This window comes from Choloepus didactylus, chromosome 13 (genome assembly GCF_015220235.1).
Source record: "Choloepus didactylus isolate mChoDid1 chromosome 13, mChoDid1.pri, whole genome shotgun sequence".
NCBI classification, from domain to species: Eukaryota; Metazoa; Chordata; class Mammalia; order Pilosa; family Megalonychidae; genus Choloepus; species Choloepus didactylus.
The window spans coordinates 98,350,220-98,368,509 of NC_051319.1; the positions used below are offsets into that span (position 1 = coordinate 98,350,220).

Sequence of the window (18,290 nt, forward strand, 5' to 3'; positions counted from 1 at the left end):
CATCACCTTGATTTCAGACCTCTAGCCTTCCAGACCATGAACCAGCAAATTCCTATTTTTTAAGCCAAACCATCCGTTATGTGAGATTTGACAAGGCAGCCTGGAGAATGAAAGACAATAGGTAGATGATAGACAGACAGACAGACATAGATAGATAGATAGATAGATAGATAGATAGATAGATAGATAGATAGATATAGAGACATAGAGATAGATAGAGATATAGATAGATAATAGATATACAGATAGACACATAGATTAGATAGATGAAACATACATACATACATACACAGGCAGACAGACATAGATGGATGGATGGATAAATGGGTAGATAAGTGAGTATACATAAGTTAGCATAAGCATACATCTATAATTTCCTAGCCCTATTCTCTGAGATGGCCTTGAAGCAATGACACCCCTGTAGCAATGAGCACACCTAACACCCAGATTTTGGTTTCTAAATACTATTCTCCAATAAAAGGAAAAAGACCTTCTTGGAGAAGTGGTTGATTCCAGGACCAGAACAGGGAAAATACAAGATGAGCCTGGAGTATCCTGTGGTGCCAGGACATAAAGAAGTGCTAAAACAAGCAAACAAACAAACAACAACAACAACAACAAACACCAAGTGCATAAAAAGGACACAGAAGTCAACCTGAAAGAATTCCCAATGACCAAAGCTGGATCAATTCGAGCAATAAAATATAGTATTGGATTATAACCCAAAGAATAAAATAAAATGGTTGAATAAATAAATAAATGGGGAGGAGGGACATCCCTTCCTCACAGAAGGATTCCAATGAATAAATGTAGAATTAATGGAAGGAACAGAGCATTGTCATGAGAACACCACAGCAGTAGTTATGTCAGGTAAGATCCACCGATGAATGCTAAAATGAGTGTGTGAAAGTTTAAAGAGAAATGGGGTATTTGCATATCCTCAAAGTATCTTCCCCCAAGTTTTATTAATTATAAAGGGAAAAAATAGCAACATTATAGTGGAAAATCATGACAAACTCTACCCAACCCAAGAGATTGAGGTGAAAGTCAATGTCATGTGCTCCTGATTTGATGTGCTGAGAAAGGCATGTCGCAAAACCCCATATCCTGGATCTATCAGGGTAAACATCACAGAAACCCAAATTGATGGACAGTCTACAAAGTGCCTCATCAGCAGTCTTTAAAAGTGTTGAGGTCATGAAAGACAAGACAAGAATGAGGAACTGCCACACACTGAAGGGCACTTAGGAGGCCTGACAGCTAAATGCAATGTGGGGTTCTGGATCAGGTCCTGGAACAGAAAAAGGATTTTAAGAGAAAAAATGATGAAACCTGAATAAAGTCTATAATCTCATTAAAAAAAAAAAAGCACATGTACAGTTTGTATATATTATGTCCCCCAGGAAAAGCCATGTTCTTTGATGCAATCTTGTGGGGACAGACATATTAGTGGGGATTAAGTTGGAACCTTTGGATTAGGTTGTTTCCATGGAGATGTGACCCACCCAACTGTGGGTGATAACTCTGATTAGATAATTTCCGTGGAGGTGTGGTCCTGCCCATTCAGCGTGGGTCTTGATCAGTTTACTAGAGCACTATATAAGAGCACAAACAGAAGGAGCTCGGAGGAGCTGCAACTTACAGAGACATTTTGAAGATGGCCATTGAAAGCAGAGTTTTGCTGACGTTTTGGAGGTATTAGCCCAGAGTTTGCCCCAAGAGGCTGACACAGACATTTTGGAGAACGCCATTTTGAAATGCAACCTGGGAGCAAGCAAACACCAGCCACGTGCCTTCTGAACTAACAGAGGTTTTCCAGATGCCAATGGCCTTTCTCCAGTGAAGGTACCCTTTGTTGATGGACATTTTATGGCCTTAAGACTGTAACTCTGTAACCAAATAAACTCCCTTTATAAAAGCCAAACAATCTCTGGTGTTTTGCAAATGACAGCATTAGCAAACCAGAACAGCATGTAAATAATTTGATCAAAATTTCTTGGGGAAATATGAAGGAGACCCCAAAGCACTATTTTAAATTAATTTATCATTAAAATGACATATTCGAGTAACTAAATTTATAAATTAAAAACTGTTCATGGGCATTGGGAGAATGGGGTGGCATGTGGCTTTATTTTGGGGCATGTGCATAGAAGACATGCAAGGACTGGAAAGAAAGGGGAGGTACATGAGAGCTTCTTTCAGGATGGGGCAAGAGGTAAAGGATTTCTATGTTATAGGCACTTCACAGCCATTAGTTTGTTTTAATCCACTGCAGCCCTGCCAAGGGGAGGGATTCTTATAGATAATTCCACTTTACAGATGAGGAAACTGAAGCCAAGAGACTTATTCAAGGAACCATATCTACAATGTATTGAGTGTCGGCTGTAGGTAATTCTTTAAACACATTATTTCATTGAATTCTTCCAAAGAGAGGTAGATGCAATTATTAGCCCCATTTTAGAGAAGAAGCTTAGAGAGGGGAATGGACTTGGCCACGGCCACAGATCAGAAGCCAGAGGAGCAGAGCCTGAAGGTTGCCTGACCTGGGTGCTCACATTCCTTCCCCGTGGCTGCACTTCTCCCAGGGACACTGTCGTCCACCCCAGCCATAAGCCCACCCCTGGCCCAGACACAGGCACAGCACTCATCAGGGACCTCAAATTACAAAACAAAAGTTACAATCATCAGGCCACAGCTTCTGGTCACCATTCCCTTGGAGGAGATGGAGAGGCAGATACAGAAAAATACAAAAGCAGACCGAGAGAAAGAGGAAACCCAAGGAACATAGAGAGAGGCAGAGGGCATCCAGAAAGTAGGGGTGTGCATCTCAGATTTATTTTTTTTTTAGTTAAAAACAGTTTTATTGAAACGAGCAAATGTATAATAGCCTCACTGTGTGGTCTGACATATGCAAACCTCTGTCTTTATGGAATGCAACAGCTCAGCTTATCTGACAGCGGGTGTGCTTTCCTGCTCTCTGACAGCAGGCACTGCACACTGCTCGCACAGGGCAGCGGGGCTGCCACAAAGAGGGCCTGACTGGCTTCCCATCTGGCTCCACCTTGGGCGCAGAGCTCCATCTAACTGCCCCAGGCCTGGGCCACCCTCCGTACCAGACCTGGCCTTGCAGCAGGAGCTTAAAATCCCATCTTTGCTGGAAGAGCATGGTTTTAAAAAAAAAATTAGCTCTGACTAATTGAAGTCTGGGTCTGTCCACGTTCCCAGAGTCTGACAAAAGGACAGTCAGATAAACGCCCCCGCTTTGCCAGACCGAGTCTGATCTGTGGGAACCGGCATTGATGTTGCCATGGAAACCAGCCTTTTCCCCGGGCCTGTTCAGGAGCGCTATTTTCTAAAGAGATGGTGCACTGTGCAGCTTGGAAAAATTATCAGGGATTTATTTCTTCTTCTTCCACATGACTCCCCAGTGAGATGAAAATGCATTACGGGGATAGGGAGGGCTACATTGATCAGCAGCAGTCCTGCCAGGTGGTCTTTCAATTTTCCAGAAAATGGTATGTCTCCCTTAATATCTTCTGACTTGATTGACTATTCATTCATCTCCCTTCCCTCCCCAGACTATAAGCCCATCGAGCAGGGGCAGCTTCCTGTGCACTGCTTTATCTTTGCATCCAGCACTGGCACCGAGGAGACATCCCTGGAGTTATTTGTGAAGAGAAGCCTCAGTTTTCCCTCCTCCTTCGCATCTCTGTGATGCCCTTTTCATTGCCTGGAAAGACGGCCCAGGGCGTCTTTTCCTCACCCTCCTGAATTCTTTCTGTTACAATGCAACCTGTCCTTCAAGTCCCATTTCCAAGTTTAATTGCTCTAAGAACCCATGGCTGACTCCCACGTGGACATGGAAAACTCCCCCCTGGAATTTCTAACACACTCTGGATCTCTGAGTCATTGCCCATCCTGCACAGTTTTGGTCCTGCCTTATCACCCCATTGACTGTGAGCTTCTCAAAGGGGACTTGGCACAGGACTTGGCCAAGAGATGTCCACAATATGCGTGAACAAATTTAAAAAGTGTGCAAAAGCCACAAGCACAGCCTGTTCTACAAACCAAGGTGCTGTTTTGTAGTCGTCTGGCTTGCCTTACTTTTTGTGAGCCAGCAGGGATCTGTGAAGCCGCCTCCTCCAAACAACAGGTGCTTGTCCCTGACCAAAATTCACTGAATTCATGGGCGAAGTTAGGAGCCCTCTTTTTTTTTCTGATGAGAATAATTATGACTCTTCCAGGAATAGCACATGGCCCAGGGTCCCACCTAAATGCAGAATATCTGTTGTCCATCTCCAATCTCTTCTGTTCTCCCTTATTTCCGCTCATGCACCCATAGCTTGTTCATTCCAGAGAAAAGATAGCTTAGGTTCATTTTTTAAGGCAATGGAGTGGCAAATCCATTTATGACAAAATGTTTGAACATGTGTTCATTAAGTCTTTAGCTGACTTGGTGTAATTGGTATTAAAAAGGTGTTTAATGTTGACCATATGGCTTGCCTGCCTTTGTGAGTGGACCCCAGCCCGGATCACTGCCGTGGCATTCCTAGCTCACCGTCCCCTAAAGAGAGCCTGGAAACCCAAGGCTTTCTGGGTATGATGACAGTTGCCCAATGCCCAGTGCTCACATTGCCTCCCACAGCAGGCAGGAGCTGGGCTGCCACTTCCTTCTCTGTCCCCCGCCCGCCAGGGGTCCTTGGCTGGCATCCCCTGTATGGCACTCAGCTTGGCACCCCTGCTTCCACCTCTGCCCATGGTAAACCTTGGGGTCTCCTTCTCTAATGGCCTGCCTTCTGTGTTAGATAGGATTTGTGGGCATAAACTGTCAACTAGAAAGCAAAATGCAGAATGAGTGGTTACTGTCGCATGGTACAGTGGTTAACACGCTGGTATCAAAATATGCGGGTCAAGGACACAGCTCTGACACTTGCTAATAGCAAGGCCTGAAACAAATTGCCTCACTTCCCTGGGCCTCCATTTTTTCATCTGATGGCCATGATGTTGACAGTAAACATACCTACCTCACAGCTCTGTGGTGGGGCTGTATGGACTAGTATTGCTACTGAGTTCTGGCTGAGAATAAGCTCACTCACTGTTATGAAAACTGTGACTTGATTTGCTGAGGAATTAACTGGGGGCTTTACAGTGTTGCTTGGGGTCTTGTACCAAGCAGAAGCAGTTAGGTGGGCAAAGAAGTCCTACAGATGTGGGTTCAAATCCCACTCCCTCCACTACATCCCTAGAACCATCCCATCATCCCTCTGAGCTTCAATATACTCTTCTGTCAGATGGGGGTCAATGATCCCTACCTGCCAAAGTTAGAATAAGAATTGCATGAGCTTATTTTGACAGGAGCCTCATTCATCAATCATTCTCTTCCTCCTTAAGCTGCTGGCTAATTACCAGTTGCACTGCTTTGACTGCATCATCAGGCTCTTCTTTTACCACTGTCAGTTTCCACATCTGGACATCAGGGAGTGAATGTGGGTCATTCATCGCTGATGCCCCATGCCCAGACCAGCCTTGGACCTCGGCATATGCTCAGCAGATGCTTTCAGGATCAAGGACTTTGAGCTGCAGGACAAGTAGCCAGGGGCATCCTTTGATCTGAGCTTAGGACCTCAGGATCAGTTCAGGTCCCCTGTTGCCTGAGGAAGGAGATACCCCCTGTGCTGGTTTGTGTGTATGACGTCCCCCAGAAAAAGCCATATTCTTTAACGCAGTCTTGTGGGGGCAGATGTATTAGTGTTGATTCGGTTGGAACCTATTGATTGAGTGTTTCCATGGAGATGTGACTCAATCAACTGTGGTCAAGACCTTTGATTGGATAATTTCCATGGAGGTGTATCCCACCCATTCATGGTGGGTCTTAATTAAATCACTGGAGCCATATAAAGAGTTCACAGACAGAAGGAGGTCAGAGCAACTGAGAGTGACATTTTGAAGAGGAGCTGCAGCTAAGAGGACAAAATGCCCAAGAGCAACATTTTGGAGAATGCCATTTTGAAATGCCACCTGGAGCAAGCAGATGCCAGCCACATGCTTCTGAGTTAACAGGGGTTTTCCAAATGCGAATGGCCTTTCTCCAGTGAAGGTACCCTATTGTTGATGCCTTACCTTGGACAATTTATGGCCTTAAGATTGTAACTTTGTAACCAAATAAACCCCCTTTATAAAAGCCAATCCATTTCTGGTATTTTGCATAACAGCAACATTAGCAAACCACAACACCCACCAAAGTGCAATTCCAGCCCCATCTAAATGGCCACGCTGCCCCCAGGGCTCAGCCCTGCCCTCCAGGACCCCTCAAGCTCACTAAGGCAGGAGACTAAGGCAGTTGCAAAGAAAGATCAAGACGCTTAGACACATCTATCTTTATTTGTTTCCTGTCAGAAAATTTTAAGAATTACACCAAAAAATACTTCAGCCTCTGCTACCTACTAACAAAAATACACCACAAAATTATAAAGCGCTCAGCAGTTTTGCTAGGGACAAATTTGTTGTTCCACTTTAGATAACAAATGAATTTACAGGTGACTCAAGATGATGGGCAGGTGGGAGAGGAGGGAGGAAAAATCAGATGAGAGCGTTTGGCAGGATGTTTCGCACTTAACACTTATTACCCAGCTGTTGTATAAGAATGATTTTGGCACCGTAGCAAGCCACGCAAAAAGTATACCTTTTAAATGGTCTGGTCAGAGACTCAGGGGGAAACAGTACCACATCTCAAATAACCAATTCTCCCAGCCAGTTCTGGCCCTGTTGGGCCCGGAGCCAGCCGACATCCCACAGCACAGGCCTCTCGGAGACATTTGTGAGAGAGCCATGTGAGAGTACCTGATACGGTTCCAGAGCAGTGGGTCAATGATGGATGCTACCTCCTTGCCAGAAACACCGAGAACCAGGTGGGGGCATCTGAACAAATGTCTCCTGTCAACACGATGGAGTGGGCCAAAGACAGTCTCATTTTTCTGATTCATTTAGAAATGGCTTGGGGTTGTTGCAGCCCCAATCTTAAAGTCTTCTCCACTGTCACATGAGGATCCCGGCTCTTAATTGTAATTGTCATTGCTACTGATATTAGCACTCGGGGGAAACAACAAACAAACAAAATTAAAATATATATATATATATATATATATTGGGTGTCTGTGCTTCTAGCCTGGCCAGGTGCTAGCTGCCTGCACTATACCTTCCCTCCTCCTGCAGCCTCTTCCCCCTCCTCTCCCTTTCTCCCTGTCGTCTCATGAATGTGAGTTTCATCCAGGTATAGATCTCAAAAGACAAGAAACAGACAAAGAAAATCGGCCCGCTTGTCAATTTAGGAACACACAGCACACCATGCGGCTTACATTTTCAGAGGCGAGGCCCAGTGGGCGGGTCCCAGCCGCTTCATGGCCATCTCTGCAAGTCAGTGCTAACCTTGCAAAATGGCCCAGCAGGGGGTGCTTTTTACTTTGGGTTGAGTGCCTGTATCCCGGGTGCCCTCCCATACTCTAAGTCAGTCCTTCTCCGGGACTCAGCTATTTCTAACTTCCCCTCTTCCTACCCTGCAAAGGAAAACCACAGAGCCTGAGTCTGTATCACCCACGGGAGCCCATGGTGAAGATGCAACTCCTTGTCTAAGAGGCCCAGAGGGTCTGCGCTGTCCACCACCCTGCAAAGGCATCCAGGTTTAGCCAGTTTAATGCGTTTTGTACCTTTCCTTTGTTCCTTGCCTTTTCAATTTTAAAAATTTTCCTAACAAAGAATAAGCAGCGGCTTTGAAAATATCTTACATGGGAACGATCAACATGAAACATGCCTTTGTACATGAGCCTGACTCTGGGACGAATCAACAATACTAAGGGACAGAAAGAAATATCCATTCAGACAACTCCAGTGCACGGTATTTTCAGTGAGTTCCTCCCCCCGCCCTGCCCCGCCCCCGCCCCCATATCCCAGGAGTACAGTGTTGTCTTGTAACTGGAGCTTGGCTTAGCCAACCAGGGGAACCCTCTCTGCTCCCCTCCCCGTTCTGACGAGGGTGGGCCTCTAATGGCCCTGGGTCTTGGGCGGCTTGGGCTCATGGATGACGGCGGCGGCCGACAGCCACGGCCCGATGGCCCGGGCGGTGCTCTGCTTGGCCACACTGTAGTGGCTGATGACCGTGTAGAAGCGGCTTCTGGAGTTGGGGTCCTGGGATGAGTAGTAAGCATCCAGGGAGGCTGGGATGCAGCGCTTGTGCTGGGGAAGAAAGAGACAGAGTCATAGGTTGTTTTGCAGACTGCACCCAACCCACCTTGAGAAAAGGTCACCCCCATCTGAGAGCCACAGCTGGGTTGGACTCTCAGTCGGAGAGCAGGTGAGAGCAGTTGGCCTGAGCCCAACAAACAGCAGGCTTCACCAACAGCATTGCCATCTTCATTGTTGTGCCAGTTTGGCTGTATTATGTTCCCCAAATGCCATGTTCTTTAATGCAATCTTGTGGGGGGCAGACGTATTCGTGTTGATTAGGTTGAACTCTTTGGATGAGGTTGTTTCCATGGAGATGTGCCCTACCCAACTGTAGGTGATAACTCAGATTGGATTATTTCCATGGGGATGTGGCCCCACTTATTCAGCATGGGTCTTAATTAAATCACTGGAGCTTATAAGTGCTCAAACAGAAGGAGCTCAGTGCTGCAGCCAAGAGAGACATTTTGAAGACTGCCACTGAAAGCTGATGCTGACATTTTGGAGAACGCCATTTTGAAACGCAACCTGGGAGCAAGCAGGCACTAGCCACATGCCTTCCCTGCTAACAGAGGTTTTCCAGACACCAATGGCATTTCTCCAATGAAGCTACCCTATTGTTGATGCCTTACCTTGGACACCTTATGGTCTTAAGACTGTAACTTTGTAACCAGATAAAACCCCTTTATAAAAGCCAATCTGTTTCTGGTGTTTTGCATTCCAGGAGCATTAGCAAATCGGAACAATTTTCATCATCATCCAAGCTGCCGCTTAGTGGAAGCCAGAAGAAATGAACCTAATTTTGATTTTGATTTGAAACCTACTTCCTCTGCTTATTGATTATATGACATTGCAGATACTGTTGGTGACCCATCCGATCCACCCACCCACCCTTTGCTTCTCCAGGTCATTGCCTGCAGCCATTGGGAACCACATCATCTAGAGATGTCTTGGAGGTCACTCCCCACGCTTCCTGGGGTGGGGCTGGGGGTGTCAATAGCCAATAACTGGGTAGTACAGAGGAAAAAAACTCAGACACCCTTGCCTCAAGGTGGGAAACTCTATGGTATCCTTCATGTTCCAGAGTCCCCTGTGGGATGAGCCTCAGGCCAACCTTCTCAGGAGCCCACTCCTTTCCCTCGCTTCTTCCCCTGGCCTGTCCTGCTTCCCTCCTGCCTGGGTTCCTCATGAGAACCCTCTATCAATAAAACATTTGGACAAAAAAAAAATCCCCACTTCAAGATCAGCTTATTGGGAACACAATTTGAGGCAATGACCTTGGACAAGTCACTTCTCTTCTCTGAGCCTCAGTTTCCTTTTTGGTTTAATGGATAAAATGATAGTGTCTGGGGTTGCAAATAAAGCAATTTCTGACATTTATGGACAACTTTGCAGGTGTGGCATAGGTGGCCAGCTGACCACCAGAGGTTTTACTGTCTTTCCAGAGTGGTGGCTGGTGAGAAGCTGCCCAACCAGAGACTGCACTTCCCAGCCCCACTTGGAGTCCTGCAACTCATTCAAGCCCATGGATGTGAGTGAGAGTGATGTGCTGCTCTGAGCTCTGAAGTGCTAAGAAGTGACAGTGCCTTCCTCACATTGCCTCTGCCCAACTGGTGGCTAAATGGAGAACACGCCCAGATTCTACAGCAGCGCTTCTCAACCACCGCGGTTTTACCTCCCAGGGAACATTGACAATGTCTGGAGATATTTTTAGTAGTCACAATTTTGTGGGAAGGGGGAGATGCTACTGGATCTAGTGGTTAGAAGTCATCATGGGATGCTGCTAAATATCCCACAATTGTACAAGACAGACCCCATAACAAAGAATGATCTGGGCCCAAAATGTCAATACTGCCCAGGCTGATAAATTCTAGAAGAAATTTATTCCAAACTAAAGCACCCCACCCCCCAGTGACAATGTAGAAACTGGACCAGTGCCCTGTAGAGCACCCCACGTTCTGTATTTGTCCATTTGCCTCCTTGTGATATCATTTAACTTGTTCCTCTATCCCCTGTGTTTCCTGTAAATGGAAGTGTGGTGGTTTGAAGCTGTATGTACCCCAGAAAAGTAGGCTATTAAAGTTAATCCATTCCTGTGGGGTTGACCCATTGTAAGTAGGATCTTTTGGTGAGGCTATTGAAGTTAAGATGTAAGGGTCTTAATCCTCTTACTGGAGTTCTTTATAAGAGAATGAAATTCAAAGACAGAGAAGGTCACTGAAGCAAGAAGCTGAAAGAAATGAAACCCAGAAGAGAAGGGAGAGACCAGCAGAGGCTGCCATGTGCCTTGCCATGTGACAGAGGAGTCCAGGATCACTGACAGCCAGTCTTCAGGGGGAAAGCATTGTCTTGATGATTCCTGGATTTGGACATTTGCATGGCTTCAAAACTGTAAGCTTTTTAAGGTAACAAATTCCCATAGTTAAAGCCAATGCACTTCATGGTATCTGCTTTGAGCAGTTTACCAAACTAAAACAGATTTTGGTACCAGAAGAGTGGGGTGCTGCCATTGCAAATACCAAAAATTTTAAAAAGAGGGGGAGGGTTGTTATTCGGTAATGCATCAAGGCGAGAAGAATTGGGGAAGGCCTAGATTGCTTTGATGAGACTGTTGGTAGAAATATGGAAGCTAAAAGTACTTCCAACGAGGCCTTAGACAGAAACGATGAATGTGTCATTGCAAACTGGAAGAAAGGTGGCCCTTGTTTTAAAGTGGCAGAGAACTTGGCAGCATCCTCTTTTGTTGGGTGGAAGGCAGAATTTGAAAATAACGAGCTTGACTATTTAACTTAGGAGATTTCCAAACTAAATGTGGAGAGTGCAGCCTGGCTTCTCCTTGCAGCTTATAGTAAAATGTGAGAGGAAAAGGATAAGCTGAGAACTGAACTCCTGGGCACAAACAAACCAGAAATTGATGGTTTGGAAAATTCTGAGCTTCCAGAAAATGAGTCCCCAAAGTACAATGCTCCATGTGAGGGTTAAACTGAACATGGAACCAGTCAGCCATTTCAGTGCAAGTCAGGACTGGAAATGCAGTTATCCAGAAAGGATTTGTGGAAGGTTCTTTTGTCTGATGGTTTGGACCCCTGAGTATTATATGCAAAACCAGTAAGTTTTTAGCAAGATCTGTATGAACAAAACAATTGCCAGCCTGGACTAAAGGGGACAGCAAAGGGAAGTCTGAAGGAAAAATGACTTCAAAGGCAGAACCATGGAACTGAGGTCTGGACTGAAGATATCTTCTTGGGCCAAGAGAGTGGGTCAACCCTTGTATGTGAAAGGAGTATACCTTGAGACTTGGAGAGGTCAAGCCTCCCCCTTCATTGTTCAGAAAGAGTATTACCATCCCAGTGTTCTCAGATGCTTGGGGGATCATGGAGAGGTCTGGCCACCATCTGATACGTGAGGAACATGGAACCTAGAGTCTGGCCAACACCCAGATGTTTGGCAAGGGTGGAGCCAGGAGCCTGGTGATCACCTCAATGCTTGAATATGTTAGAGCTTTCATCTCAGTATTTGGGGAGAGGATGGCCACTGCTCAAACACTTGCAAAGAGTGGGGCTGCTACTCCATCAGGCCTGTAGGACAAAACATCGTTCTATGGATGACTTGCAGACCTTGAAATCTAATGGAGCATGCCTGCAGGCTTTCAGAATTGTTTGGAACCCATGACCCCTGTTGTCCTTCCAATTTCCCCCTTTGGGAATGGGAATGTTTTTTCAATGGGTGACTCTCCCTTCTTTGGATATTGGAATCAGATAACTTGTTCTCTAGATTTCACAGGTCCAAAGACAGGAATTGTACCCCAGGACAGACCCACCTATAACCAATTTTGATGAGACTTTGTACTTAGTGTTATTACCAAAATGATTTAAAATTTTTGGGATATTGTGATGGAATGAATGTACTTTGCATATGGAAAGAAAATGTCTTTTTGGTGTCCAGAGGGTGGAGTGTGGTGGTTTGGAACTGCATGTAACCCAGAAAATCATGTTCTTGAATTTAATTCATTCCTGTGGGTATGGACCCATTGTAAGTAGGATCTTTTGGTGAGGCTACTTAAGTTAAGGTGTGACCTACCTCATTCAGGGTGGGTCTTAATCCTCTTACTGAAGTCCTTTATAAGAGAATGAAATTCAGACAGCAAGAAAGTCACTGAAGCCAGAAGGTGAAAGCAATAAAATCCAGAGGAGAAGGGAGAGACCAGCAGAGGCTGCTATGTGCCCTGCCATGTGACAGAGGAGTCCAGGATCTCCGGCAACCAGTCCTCAGGAAGGAAGCATTGTCTTGATGATGCCTTGATCTGGGCATTTTCACAGCTTCAGAACTGTAAGCTTGTAAGGTAATAGCAAGTTCCCATATTTAAAGCCAATGCACTTCTTGGTATCTGCTTTGAGCAGCCTAGCCCACTAAAACAAGAAGTTAGCCCTAGGACTTGGCAAGGTGCAGGTTCAGCCTAGTGATACTGTGGGCTTCATATTACATCCTATCAGAAGGTACGTAGAATCTGATTGTCCTTTTACTGAAACCAGTGTTAATCAGTGGTGACCATATTAAAAGGTGGTGATAGTCTTATCCATTATAAAGACCCCTCTCCATTAGCCTTTCAATGTATGGCTTTACCCTTTGATAATCTTTGCCTGGATCAATCAATTCACTGGGGTTGCAAATTAGTGATTTTCTAATTCCATCATTTCTGCCACATTTGTTAGCTGCAATTCTTCTGTAAAGAAGAAATTTTCTTCATCAATTATGGATATGTTGTTACCCTAAACTAAAGTTTGTGCAGGCAACATAAATGTGTAATTCTTTCTTTTAATTGCCAGGTTTTTGAGTCAGGGATTACTGCCCTAGTTACTTCCAATGATGTACAATAAGTGTGGGTTATGTGTGTAATTTGTCATTATAAACTCATAAGTTTTTTATATATTCAATGTATTTTAATCAGTTTCATTTCTTATTATTTTCAATACTCTAATGGTCCCATCTTTGGCCAATGGGAGCCCCTTTATGTCCTTTTGGTAAAACCCATTAGTATTTGCTCAGCTTTCCCACTTCTGGCATAAGATGTTCCAGACTCATCTTGTGAATTTCCTGTCCTGGTCATGGAATCAGCATTTCCTCCAAGGAGCCTCACTTTCCCTTAGTAGTAAATGGTAATTAGAGACCATGAGCTAGGCGCTAGGTGTGCTCAATACTATTTGGTTGTTATTGTTTCTAGACTTTTTCAATGGGTGAAGAAAGAAAAAAAATGTGGGTTTTTATTTAAATACAAAATCACGATTTCATACTGATGTTTCTAATTCAATTTAACATTATAGGCTGCTTTCATTATTTCCTTGATTTCATACCTGTTTCCCTTTTCTCATATGCTCAAAAGGCTTGATTCCTATCAATATTCACATAATTGTATATTTTCATTATCGATAAAATAAAAGTTACCAAAAAACACCAAAATTATTATTAACAGTTTCCTGAATGAACTTTAACATTTCTCTGAAGCTCTAGCTGTCCTTAGAATATATTCCACTAAGGATCTACTGTCAATGTCCTGCATTCTAAAGTCACTTAAAATATTTAATCTCTGCATAGGTCACCAACTTGATAAGGAACTAGATTCTTTATTTAGCTTATTTTTAAATTTTTAGGAATTGCTTTTTTCTTATTTTTTTAAACATAAAACATTTACATATTTCCAAAGACAAACATGTAACAAGATATATTCAGATAAGTCTTCTCTATCTCTGTTCCCTTTACCCTGATCACTCCCTTCTCCCCTGAATAACAATTTTTATTAGTTATATAATTTATCTTTCCAGAGTCTCTCTCAAAACATAAAAATTCTTCATTCCCCCTTTCTTACATTAAGGTGGCATCATTCTTAATTTAACCATATTATCCTCAAGAGCATCCTATGTCCCTCTATAGAGACCGTCATTAATTTTTACAGTTGTGTAGCATTCCATTGTGTGGATAGATCATGGTTCATTTAACCTGTCCCCTTACGATAGCTGTTTCCAATCTTTCAGAACCTAAGCTTTTAGTCCACTAAGAATGGGTCTTAGGAAGTATGCCAGCTTGGATGTATTATGTTCCCGCAAACACCATGTTCTTCAATGCAATCTTGTTGGGGGCCGACGCATTAGTGTTGATTAGGTTGGAATCTTTGGCTTAGGCTGTCTCCATGGAGATGTGACCCACCCGACTGTGGGTAATTCCTTTGATTACATTATTTCCATGGAGGTATGGCCCTGCCCGTTCAGCATGGGTCTGGGTAAGTTTACTGGAGCTCTATAAAAGCTCAGACAGAAGGAGCTCAGTGCTGCTGCAGCCTAGAGAGACATTTTGAAGATGGCCACTGGAAGCTGATGCTGACATTTTGGGGAACACCATTTTGAAATGCAACCTGGGAGCAAGCAGACACCAGCCACATGCCTTCCCAGCTAACAGAAGTTTTCTGGATGCCAATGGCCTTTCTCCAGTGAGGGTGCTCTATGTTGATGCCTTACCTTGGACACTTTATGGCCTTAAGACTGTAACTTTGTAACCAAATAAACCCCCTTTACAAAGCCAATCCATTTCTGATGTTTTGCAAAATGGCAGCATTAGCAAACCTGAACAGGAAGTCATGTGGCATAGCTAAAGGAGATTATTTTCAAGTCAGAATACCCCCCATCTGATTCTCCCTTTTTGGAACTTAATAGCTGTCATATCATAGAAAACTCTTGGAACTAAACTCTAATAACCTCTATCTCCTCATATGTAAAATGGTGACAATTAAAGCTATTTTTCACAATATTTGAAAGGCTCAAATGAGATAGTATTTATGAAAATGTCCATCGAAAATTCTGACCTATAATAAGTATTCAGTAAATGGTAATTTATAATATTAATAGTCTAAAACAGATTCTACCTTTATTGAAAGGGTCCCATTAACTAACATTTGTTGAAAGCTTATTGTATGATAGTCCTTTTGTTTATTTAATTTAAAGAATCATAAAAAAATCCTGTGGGCAGGCATTATCAGCCCCCATCTTACAGGCAAGAATACTGAGACTCAGCGAGGCAAGAAGACTCCCCAGTGTTACTGGTTTGGGTCTTTGAGAGAAGGCACCATCAGGGCAGGAGTGGTGTAAAGGGGTAGGAGTAGGGCCCTGCCACTGAGGCTCAGTTCCAAGATAGGAAGGAGAACCTCAGAGGCACCCACTCCTGTCTTCACATCTCTGCAGGGCCATTGTAGAGGCCAGGAATCAGCCATCAAAACAGGAAGACTCATGACAAGTCAGAGCTTTTGAAAGATGGAAGAGTCTCTCAAGAGGTAATGAGCTCTCCATCACAGCTGATGTGCATTTCAAAAGCTGGACCACCTGTTGATGCACATACTCTAGAGAGCATTACCTCGGTTGAAGGGACCCTGTTGCCTAGTTGAGACCAAGGCCTTCACGAAAACTTGAAAACCCCTTACCAGACACATACTGCATTTTAAATTGCCTGGATGGAAGTTGCCCCACACAGAATTTGGATGCTAATGAAGAGAAGATGTTGACTAACCCTTTGATTGAAGTTGACAGTGACCTGGGGCCACTTACCTGGCAGAAACCCATTACCTTATAGACAAATCCCTCTGGGCAGCTGTGGTCATAGGTGAAAGCTTTGTAAACCACCAGGAACACGATGCATGCGAGGAAAGCTAGGGCCAGGCTGACAAGGATGGTGACCTGGAGGAAAACAAAACTGAGAGTCATCCAGCCACAGCTTGCCCACCTTCAATCCATAGTGCAGCCTTCGAAACATAGAGTTGGTAAGAAGCATGGTATGTTAGAAAGAGAAGGGAGCTGGGGCTCTGAAGACCTGGAGCTGTCTTGGCTCTGTTAGTAACTTGCAATGTGACCTTGAGCAAACCACCTGCACTCTTTGGGCCTCAGTTACCCCCACCTTCAGGATAATCTCTGAAGATACTTCTGGACCCAACATACCCCTCATTTTACTTTTTCTTAACTGAGGTGGAGTAGGGGGCTGAAGGGGGGTCATTAAACCATCACTGACACTCTTTCTACCTTCCAGCACCACCACCCAAGCCACCACTACTGAACTCCAATCTCAGATTATTCCCAACTGCTTATTTAACCTCCATTTGGACATCTCACAACATTCCCCAACCAAATCCCTGCTCTCCTCCCACCCAAAGCCTGCTCCTCCTGCATTCTTCCCCCTCTTAGGAAATGTCAACTCCATCCCTGCAGTCATTCAGGCCAAAAATCTTAAGGTCATCCTTGAGTCTCTCTCTTTTTCTCACAATCTACCAGCAGAACCTATCACTTCCACCTTCAAAATACAGTCATAATCTGACCACTTCTTACAACGCTGGTCCAAGCCATCATCACCTCTCACCTGCAGTTGTGCAACAGCCTTCTAACCCCCTTGACTCCTGGTGGCTTGGAGTTAGGTACCCCAGAAAGACATGTTTTTAATCTTGATCCATTCCTGTGGTGTGATCCCACTGTAAATAGAACCTTCTGATGAGGTTGCTTCTGTTGAGGTGTGGCTCAATTGAACCACGATGATAAGGATGGGTCTTATTCCTATTACTGGAGGCCTTACAGAGAAGGCCACAAAGAGAGAGCACCCAGGGAGCAGCCATAAGCTGGAAGTCAACAGAATCCATAAGAGAAGGGAGAAGACCCCCCCCATGTGAGTTGCCATGTGATGGAAAACCCAAGGACCAAGGATCACTGGCAGCCAGTCCCAGGATGCCAGAGTCTTCAGGGAGAAAGCATTCCTTGTTGATACTTCTCTTTTGGACTTCTCTTCACCTCAAAACCATGAGCCAATAAATTCCTGTTGTTTAAGCCAATCCACTGCATGCTATTTGTTTTAGCAGCTAGGAAAGTGATACAACCCCCTACAGTGTATTCTCCACAAATTCATCCAGAAAGATCCTTTTAAAATCTAATCCAAATCAAGTCCCTTCCCTGCTCAAAAGAGCCAATGGTCTCCAACCCAGAGTAAAATCCAAACGTCTAACAATAATCTACCAGCAAGCTTTAAAAAAGTAACACAACAAACCAGTGGACACCCTCAAGATTTATCAGGAAGGAGTGAATTGTTAATTTCAGAGAAACCTCCAGGTTTGCACTGGACCCATCCCACTGCCTATGTACAAAGTAGTAGAGTAGCCTCCGTGACATTGAGCATTGAGTTGTAAGCAGAATTGTTTGTTTGTTTATGCATATCAACTGTGCAACTGTTTTTACCTTTTTATTGTGATAACATATATACAACTCATATTTTCCCATTTTAACCACTTTTGAGTTCAAAATTCAGTGGTATTAATTACATTCACAATGTTGTGCTACCTTCATCACCATCCATTACTCAAATTTTTTTCTTAGCCCTAAACAGAAACCCTGTACCCATTAAGCATTGACTCCCCATTCCTCTCCTCTTCACCCCCTATCCCTGGTAACCAGTAATCTATATTCTGTCTTTATCAATTTGCTTATTCTATATATTTCATATAAGTGAAATCATACAATATCTGTCATTTTGTGTCTGGCTTATTTCATTCAACTCTTGCCCTCAAGGTTCATCCATGTCGTAGCATATATGAGAACTTCATTGCTTTTCACAGCTGAATAGTATTCCATTGTATGCATATACCACATTTTGTTTATCACTCATCTGTTGCTGGATACTTGAGTTGCTTCTGACTCTGTTCAAGTCCTTACAAATGAAATTTTCTAAAGTTATTTTTAAAGCTATTGGCACTTTGAGCCAGTTGGGCTAGAGATGTAACAAAATTCGTCTCATGGAGAGAAGGTTTATTTTGAATCAGAAGGGAAAAAAATCAACCTTGGGGATATCCATCCAGGGCAGGGTCTAAAGAAGAGGACTCCAAACGAACAGAGCTATCCGTTGGCAGCTTGAAACACTAGATGGGAGAAATTTGAAAAGGAAAAGGGGAAGACAGATTTGGGGGGCCTCTGCCTGAATCCCGTGGAGAGACACCATCAATGGCCTCTGGTGTGTAAAATTCTGTTTTTGACTATTGTTCACACAACATGCTGCCCAGC

At 44.0% G+C, this 18,290-nt stretch overlaps 1 protein-coding gene across 1 annotated transcript in view; it reads right to left on the bottom strand.

The window, feature by feature from the left end:
- Positions 1-6,357: 6,357 nt before the first annotated feature.
- Positions 6,358-18,290, bottom strand: part of NSG2 (neuronal vesicle trafficking associated 2) — an 87,304-nt gene continuing 75,371 nt past the window's right edge. Inside the window, exons 4-5 of the mRNA XM_037802080.1 lie at positions 15,825-15,935; positions 6,358-8,229 (exon numbers count right to left, since the gene is read on the bottom strand). Coding sequence (XP_037658008.1) covers positions 8,038-8,229; positions 15,825-15,935 — 303 coding nt within the window. The 3' untranslated portion in view covers positions 6,358-8,037. The remainder of the gene's footprint in view (positions 8,230-15,824; positions 15,936-18,290) is intronic.